The sequence below is a fragment of the Vitis vinifera genome, chromosome 14, assembly GCF_030704535.1.
Source record: "Vitis vinifera cultivar Pinot Noir 40024 chromosome 14, ASM3070453v1".
NCBI classification, from domain to species: Eukaryota; Viridiplantae; Streptophyta; class Magnoliopsida; order Vitales; family Vitaceae; genus Vitis; species Vitis vinifera.
The window spans coordinates 991,248-1,000,254 of NC_081818.1; the positions used below are offsets into that span (position 1 = coordinate 991,248).

Genomic DNA, 9,007 nt, shown 5'->3' on the forward strand with positions numbered 1-9,007 from the left:
ATCATTAAAAAAGATTTGTCTCCGGGTTTTATTGAAAAAGAAATTGAAAAGCATTGTGGAGCAGTCCCACCTACTTTTTAAAGTTCCAAATCTCTCTTAGAATAAAAAGTGATTCTAACATGGTGTACAGTACTTTAAACCAGAAATGAATTAATCAGAAATCAATCCAACCTCCCATGAACAGTGCCACGTCGACTCGGAGTCTCCCATTCTGACTGCTACTTCTCCATTCATTTTCACTCGAAGTAAAGTATTCTCACCACCGTGTCATCCAATCACCATCGAGAACGTGGCCCAAAGGAATGTCATTTCTTCAATAAATATTATATCAACCACAGACTCTGTGTCAGACTATAAATACGGGGAGGAGGGAGAGCTTCAAGTCCAGCGGGCGCACAGGACGTCCGGCTGTTTTTCACTCTCCATCTATCTATCTATCTATCTATCTATCTCTCTCTCTCTGTTCTCTATTCCCTATGGACTGCTGGACTGCAGTCTGAAGAAGGTGTGGTCTCTTTCACCTGCGTCCAGGTGTTTTCGGACCGCTCTCTAGTCACTTTCTTGCTTGAAACTTCGATTCTCTTGTTTTTTCCCATTATCTTTGATATGGATGATTTGTATAGACTCCAGCATGAAGGCATCTCCATCTCTGGTGCCAACGCCGCTGCTGCGACCATCGATTTCCGCAGATCAGTGGAGAACAGTAACGTGTACCGGTTCGAATCGGTGGAAACGGAGGCCGGTATGTCGGATCTGATCAAGTCTCAGATCGTCAACCATCCTCGGTACCCTAACTTAGTCTCCGCCTACATTGAGTGTCGAAAGGTTGCCTCCATGCTTCTCTCTCCAGTCGCTTTCAAGGCGCTTTTTTTTTTTTTTTTCATCTCCTCAGTTTCATCGCTGCTTTTTGATTTTTTTTTTTCTTTTTTTGCCTGTTCTTCCTTTTGCAGGTCGGAGCGCCGCCAGAAATGGCGTCGCTGCTGGAAGAAATCGGCCGAGAGAGTCAACCGATGAACAGTCGCAGCGGAGAAATTGGTGCCGATCCAGAACTCGACGAGTTCATGGTATTTACCTTGAGAATTAAATCCCAAAAATTCTCAAAAGCAGAAAAATTCGACAGAAACGAACTACGAAGAGGATTATAGTAATGATTTGTTGTTTTTTCTTCTTCTTTGATTTGGATTTTTGATTTTTTTAATTCTCTTTTGGTGTTTTCGAAAGGAATCGTACTGTGAGGTTCTTCATAGATACAAGGAGGAGCTCTCGAAACCCTTCGATGAAGCGACGTCGTTTTTGAGCGACATCGAGTCGCAGCTCAGTAACCTCTGCAAAGGAGCGTTGACGGCGGGGACCTCGGGAAGCTACTACTCTGGTATGCGCATTTTATCATGCCTTTGCTTAACCTGCGCTTTCTGGTAGGCGATTGGGTGGAGTTTAACAACCTTAACCTTTCTGTTACTGTGCGCACGTTAGAGAAACAGTGTTTTTGGTGAAACGCTGGTCGCCTATAAAATAAGCTGGGTCACGTCCTACACGAATAGGGGGGGAGGGCGGGGAGATCTTTTATATTGATTAATTTAATTTTTTTTGTTTTATATGCGATGATGAACTAAAGATGGTAAACGTGGTTTCTTCCGTACAATCTATGTTTTGAATTTTGTGCCATCAATGAATCACTGCACTGCAAGAACTGTAGCATAGTATGAAACCCTAGTCAGAAATACTTGAAGATACATGGATATGTATACAATGTATTGTTAGGGCTTAGGAGTCTGATTTTTCAGGTGTTTCATGGTGGGTATATGGGTGTGCTTCAAAATCATTATGCTTGTGTACTTATGATTCCCATGTTAATCATGACTTCCATCTGTTTGTTTTTCCTTTGCTTCTGATAATTATGAAAATCTCAACGGATTATTTTTGGTTCTGCTGTGGCACATGTTTCGGTATCGGCTGTGTAAGGCTGAAGAGGTTATCTAATCTACTAACTTCAACGGTTATATTCTACTATTATGGCCGGAGCAACATGGGTTTGTTCATCTAGAAATTTCCTTTTTGATTAATTTCATGAATTTCCATTGTGTGCTGTCATGCATTCTCTTTTTTTTTTTTTTGAGTAAAATGTTTAACGGGTTAGCTTTTTTTAAACCGAGTTACTAAAATTGCATTCCACTGTGAATTTATTACTTTAGTTCATTTCTAACCTTGATTTATCTAGATATGTTCCTCATATTAACTTTACTCGTGAAAAAATTTATTTGTTTAAAATGGTGTGTACCAAATTAAGGTGGTCATGTGGTGCCATGAATGTTCAGCCAGTCACATGACCTCTGCAAGTTCTACACATCTTTCTTTGGTAACGGACAGCCATGCAGGTTTTCTTGGCTTGTGGTTGCAAGTTCCAATGTCTCCCGGTGTCAAGTTACTTTGGTCAGGAGGAGTTGTTTTCAGTAAACTATCATTTAAAATAATTTGATTTAAAACTTTGGAGGTTTTCTTTTTCTATTTATACTTTACTACTGTCCTTTCCATTTCCTTTACTGCTTTAACAAATAAATACAGCAGCTTTATATTAATTAGGTGTTATAAATGCATCGATTTCTTCAGATGCTCAATTTTCCCTTGTCTTGTGTTGAAATCTTCTTTGTTCATTTCCTTATCGACGTGTTGAAAGAGTATGTGTTTCGTGGAAAAAAAAAAATCAGTACGAAATGCTATACAGTGCTGAGGGAGACAGTCTCATTCTGTCATTAATTAATAAGGATATATTTTTTGTTAGCCATTTGAGTTTTATCCAACACAGTTTTACCTTTTCTTTATGCATTTTTACCTGTGGGGGCAATAAGTTCTTTCAGTTTACTCTTGATATTGCCTGGACAAACCTACAATGCCTGTGACTGTTATTTCTTCTCTTATGTGGGTTCTGGCATAGTGTATCACTGTAAATAAACAGTACCCTAAGTTTTGTTTGCTTGCAATACTTAGTTACAAGCTAAGGTTAACCCTCCAGTTCCAGGTTCAAGCTAAGGTTAATCCTCCTTTGGTTCTGGAAAGTCCTAGGCCTAAATTTTGGTGTCTGGGTTACCATACTGAATCACAAGCTGTGGTTGACCATCCAGTTCTCAAAATCCTAGTCATACCTCAGTGGAGGCAAGGCTTTGTTTCCATCATTCCATGACTCTAGATTTTGACAGACCCTTTTTTGTTAAAACGATTTATGCATGCAGACTTTTGATACCAATGAGAGAAGCATGAAGATGGATAATAAACGCAAGATCTGAGAATCCAATCTTGGGTTAACTACTCTTCATGTTTCTCTCATATTTTTATGCCAAGCATGTTTTTCACATAAAGCTGAGTTTTGCTTATATGATCTGGACATAGCTCTATGTAAAATAGATTCTTCTTGTGTTCTGTAAGTAAAATGGTATGCACCAGAATCTCATAGGATCTGTATGGTATTAATCAGCACATAACACGAGAAACTTATCTAACTGGTATAAAACAAAATAGGTCATTGATATTTGTGCAGCATTATGATAAATTCTGATACTGCTGCCAAGTGATCAACACTCTCTGGAGAAACTCACATTTCATTTGGACTGTTATATCCACCGTGGTTTTTGGTTGTTTCACCCCTCAAACAACAAACAGAAATTTAGGGTATCCTATTAATTAACCATGTCTGCTTAAAAATCACTAACTTGGCAAATGTTGATGGTTTCCCATTATAGAGCTTGAAACTGGTTGGTAATATTATGTCATAAGAAATCTTTTGTCCATCATCTACCAATAGTTTTTTTCTGGTATGCTGAAGGTGACTGAGCAATAGCCTTCACTACTCTTCAGTGTCCCTGTACAAACAATTATTAGCAGCTGATCCTTCTGCTACTAGCATCTCTTGCAAATAAATTGAGTAAGGTTTACATGATGTATTACAAACAAGAAGCTAAAAGCTGAAACCAAGGCAATTCAGGTGCTGCATTTGTTTTATTTTTGAGGTTGTTCTGCTGCATTTGTTTACACTTGAATGGCTTGTGTTTGACATCTCATGTGTGTTTGAATGCTCAAACAAATAAATTAAAATATGGAATAATTGACACTGCAACTTGGTTGGGTTGGGTCCAGATGGAGATTAACCTGAGTCATAATGTTGCTTGGATTAGCTAAGTGATTAATTCTTTTACAGCTTATATGTTTTGCTCAATCAATACTTGAATTCTATTGGCAGTTAATTAAACATACCCTAATGGTGATTTGCAAAATAATACATTAATGGATACGCTGTAGAAATACACTTCAAGAATAACATGAAAGCTTGTAAGATGAATATGTACAGAAAATAACTATGATTTTAGTATAAAAAGTTGAAATAAGTAAACAGTTAGGATTTTTTTTTTAAAATCATTAAAAGAGAGTCAATTTCTCAGGATTTGTTTTATTAATTCCTTTATATTTATTCACCATTATAGTCCCATTATGTATAAAAATATAGCAAAAGTCGTGTCATAGCAAGAGTTGAATGTTATAGGAATTCCATGTCAACTTTAGATTTTTTGCATTTCTTTTGACCAAAAAATGTTCTCTCCTCTATATGAATATAGTCATATGATATTAAACTTGACCAGAGTTGAATGTTATAGGAATTCCATGCCAACTTTAGATTTTTTGCATTATTTGATGGAAAAATGTTATCTCTCCTCTATATGAATTAGTCATATGATATTGAACATATATAAAATCATAACATATGTATGTTAGTATGTATATGGATGGGTTCCAGCTGGATCAGGTTGCCTATTGCCTTTATGCAAGCCTAACCCAAGGTCAAGTTGGAATTCCCCTATCCAAAATTTTGCAGTTGTTGTCAGGGTTCAATGCATCAGTTGCAGCCATGGAAATTATGATTCTATGTCTTAAGGCAAATATTTTTCTTATGAAGAAAAGCTTTCCCATCAATTTGGATGTAACATGTGTAATGTAACATGCTCATACATTTCTCACTTGCAGATCATGTTGACTAGATGCAATTTGGCTTAAAAAATAAATGTGTGTTTCTGTTGTTTCAAATTTATTTTTACCTTTTACATGGTTCCCCCCTCTGAATTGATTTTAAAATTGTTTTAAAGAAAGCAAGAGGTTTTCTTGTGTTGTGAAGTGTGACAATGGAAAAAAAAAAGTCTAATACCAAGATAAATAAAGCCCGTCTGAATTGTTTGGGTCTGGCTACATGATGATGAGAAGATTTGTTGGTTGCATAAATGTATTTTGTGTGGCATAAGACTTCAACAATGGTGATGGTTATTTTTTTAGTCAATATTAATCCTTGTTTTCTAGCTGTGAGATCATTGGATTTTTTATTTCAGTCGGTTCCAGCTATTAAATAAAAGTAACTTGTGTCTTTTTTTGACCTATGAAATGAACTATCCTTTATATATTCTGAATTATTCATATATCATGGATGCAAAATTCAGAGGTTCATGCAATGCAATGGACTTTTTTCAAGTCCCATATATTCTTGTCTTTTCAGATGAAGCAGCTGGGACTTCAGAGGAGGAGTTAAGCTGTGGAGAGGCAGAAGTATCTGAAAGTCAAGAATCTTTGGGTGCTCGCCCAGGTGACCAGGAGCTTAAGGAAATGCTCATGCGCAAGTATAGTGGCTACCTAAGCAGTTTGAGAAAAGAATTCTTGAAGAAACGGAAGAAAGGTAAGTTACCAAAGGATGCAAGGACAATGTTGCTGGAATGGTGGAATACCCATTATAGATGGCCATATCCCACGGTAATTAATTTATGATACGATCTTTCTTTTTCTTTATTTGTCTTTTTTTTTTATTAAGGATTTCTTGGGGCACGTGTTATGATACATAAAGTTAAAAGGTTCTTGGATCTGTGTCATGTGCAACTTGGAAACAATAAGGATGAAACAAACATGAAAAAGAGACGTACAAAATGAACAAAACCTTGTTTGCATGAGTCAGCTGGAGTAGGGCCACACCCACAAGTAAAGGTGTTCCAAGCCTTAACATAGTGGGGCATATAAACGCAGGGGCCCTACCCATGATGCAAAACATACAAGTTCAAAGACACCAAAACACCACTCCACGGCCTTAAGTAAAGTTGTTCCTGGAACCTTGACATAGTGGGGACTGAAGATGCAAAATCCCTGAGAGCCAAAGGCAAAATACCCGACTTCCAATACCCCAAACACCACCTTTCTGATACTAAATAAACTCCTGCAGTTGATTTGGGACACAAAATCCCTGAGAGCCAAATGCAAAATACCCAACTTCCAAGACCCCAAACACCACCTTTCTGATACTAAATAAACTCCTGCTGTTGATTTGGGGTCTTATGCTAAAGAAGTCCCAAAACCTTTACTTAAAAACAATGTTGTCTAAAATACTGAAGTTTTAATTCTTGTATGTGAATGATCTTTAACAAAAAGTAGAAAACAATGGACCTTCAGTATCTCTGCAGCTAAACATGATGATGTAGCAGTTTATTGAAAGCTTAAACCCAGTTTTATACACAAGACATTTGTCATTAGTTTTAAGTAGCTGCCTAGTAAAGCTCAATTGTGATGCTATTAAACTATGTTTCAGTGTAACATCTTGGATAGGTTTATTCTCTTTCAACCTCCAATTCCCCATTAATATAAGCCCATATAGGAATCAATTCCAAAGATAATTTCATAAGGATGTTAAACTGGCAGTCCAACTAGAAGGTTATACAGAAGTGTAGAAAACTGTTTTATGCATATCTCCAAAACACGAGTAAGATTTTAACCTTGAACTCAAACTAAAAACTCATTAGGATTTTGAGCATAGGACCGTGTTTGATCTATAAACCTCAGGAGTATATAATAAACTGATGCACCTATTGAGATTCCAAATCTTGACAAAAGTTCATATTGGAGTTGTATTTAGAACTGCTATCGCTGGGACACTTGTTTACTTTCATTTCTGGACACGTATCTGAAAAGGATTGATGATGATACAGGAAGATGAGAAATTGAAGCTATCAGAGGTTACTGGACTAGACCAGAAGCAGATTAACAACTGGTTCATAAACCAGAGGAAGCGGCATTGGAAACCATCAGAAGACATGAGATTTGCTCTTATTGATGGTGTCAGCGGCAACATGGGAGGAGGGCCCGTGTTCTTAGACACCAGGGGTGGAACTGGAAGCAATATTTGATATATATAACTTGGTTTGAACTCAACCTTCACATTCTGTTCGGAGTGCCCCATATTCTCCTTTCTTTTTTCCTGTCATTTAGATGTCTCTTTGTTTGTGAAACTTACTCATACGTAAAGGGTACCCCTTTCCTCATTTGCTTCTGTTATATAGCATCTCAATCTCAAATTCTTGGCCAGAAAAAATCCGATCACCCCGCCTCGTATGCTGGTGCATGTGCTTGATTTTTATCACCCCTCTGTGTAACTTCTACCATGACATCAAATCAGATTCTACTTGTGCTAGGATGATTTACTCCTAATAAAAATTCCTGTATCTTAGAAGATGATGACTGGGTGTGTTTGTAAATGATGATATTCTTCTTACCGTCTCATCCCATTTCTGGGACCTAAGTATTTTGTTCTTTTTCTCTTTGTTTCTGTGTGACACACTCTTTTGGACATTTGAAGATCTGAATTTTGAGCTCAATCTCTGATATGATTTTGCTTCCCATTCTTTTATGCTTTCAAGACCCATGTAACAGTGAAGCAGAAGATGAAAGCTGATCGCAAACAGGCTGAATATCAAAGATAAGTTTTCATAGCTTTAAAAACAACATTCTCCAGCTAATCAAGGTACTTCCTCTATTTATTATATACTTGGAATGGAGAAGACAACTTGCAGTTTAGAAATGACTGTGCTCACTAGTGATGACAAACTTTAGGTTATAACTGAATATATATGAAACTTTATTGCTTTGCTGTTAGGGGAGTGTATATAATGGGCATTCTGTTATGGCGGCATCCTAGGGCATATCCCTAAAGCAGGGTTGCCCATTTTAATGCACATGTTCCTTTGTGTCATATGCCTGGTTTTATTTGGCCCCAACTCTACTGCCTTCTCTTCCACATGAATTTCAATGAAACCATGTTTGGGAGAACTTTTAAATGCTAAATGTAGCATTTGAATTTCATTTGTTAACCAAACATCACCGTAAGGATTTTGTATGACATTCTCAAATATACGTATCTTATAATCTAATGTGAAAAGATTAAAAAAATAAAAAAAGTGAAGTGAGTTTAAAAAATATATAAAAATAACGTGACATCTTTAATAAATACATTTTGGAAAGTTACAAGATTTGAAAAGGTATTTATTGAATTTTGCATCATTTATAACTATCAAATCAATTTTTGAGGATGTTGATCAAATAATAAATATTTTTTTAGGTGGTCCATGAGCTGTTGCACAATCAATTAGTATTAAAATATTATTAACTCTTTGTTTGTCATCAATCATTCAAAATGTATAATAAAATATATTAGTATTAAAATATTTTTAACACTATCATCAATCATTCAAAATGTATAATAAAATATATATGATAGGAGCGTATTTTTTTCATAGGTATTGGTTCGATAACCGTTAGGGTCTTATATTGTGAATTCTCTAAATTGTGAATTCTCATTTTTATATATAAAAAGATACGATAATAAATAAATTAATTTTCATTTTTTTTGTGAAAAATTATGAGGGAATTATTTTCCTTGCCCAATAATTGGACTTAGGAAAAGTCAAAATCTGGTGATGTATTGATGGAGGGTGGTGGGTCCACCATACCGGAGGGACAATGGCAGAAAACTGGTTAGGTTCATTAAATTAATGAGAGATAGCGATAGATGACAGATTGATATGATCTTTCACAAAATTATTTGTCTCAGATTCTCAGAAGATTTTATGTTTGGTGCGAAAATTTTGGTTTTTTTTTTTTTAAAAAATAAAAGATTATTTTTTGGGTTGATTTATGCAATTATTATGGGGAAATTATA

At 36.0% G+C, this 9,007-nt stretch overlaps 1 protein-coding gene across 2 annotated transcripts; it reads left to right on the plus strand.

Moving 5' to 3' along the window:
• The first annotated feature begins 346 nt into the window (after window positions 1-346).
• On the plus strand, window positions 347-7,612 carry LOC100264808 (homeobox protein knotted-1-like 1). Of its 2 annotated transcripts, XM_059742756.1 has the most exons (6): window positions 349-505; window positions 624-825; window positions 951-1,064; window positions 1,222-1,372; window positions 5,531-5,781; window positions 7,002-7,612. In XM_059742756.1, exons 2-6 carry the CDS (start codon window positions 745-747, stop codon window positions 7,197-7,199), a joined length of 795 nt encoding a protein of 264 aa, XP_059598739.1. In that variant the 5' UTR covers window positions 349-505; window positions 624-744; the 3' UTR covers window positions 7,200-7,612. The 2 variants fall into 2 exon arrangements, with proteins under 2 accessions (XP_059598738.1, XP_059598739.1); XM_059742755.1 differs by having other exon boundaries at window positions 347-825.
• The last annotated feature ends 1,395 nt before the right edge of the window (window positions 7,613-9,007 follow it).

What these genes read in the sequence shown, in the direction of transcription:
- LOC100264808 (XM_059742755.1), top strand. Translation starts at nt 607, where the DNA reads ATGGATGATTTGTATAGACTCCAGCATGAAGGCATCTCCATCTCTGGT. An exon ending in CCTACATTGAGTGTCGAAAG is followed by an intron (nt 826 to 950) that starts GTTGCCTCCATG and finishes TTCCTTTTGCAG; the next exon opens with GTCGGAGCGCCGCCAGAAAT. An exon ending in ATAGATGGCCATATCCCACG is followed by an intron (nt 5,782 to 7,001) that starts GTAATTAATTTA and finishes ATGATGATACAG; the next exon opens with GAAGATGAGAAATTGAAGCT.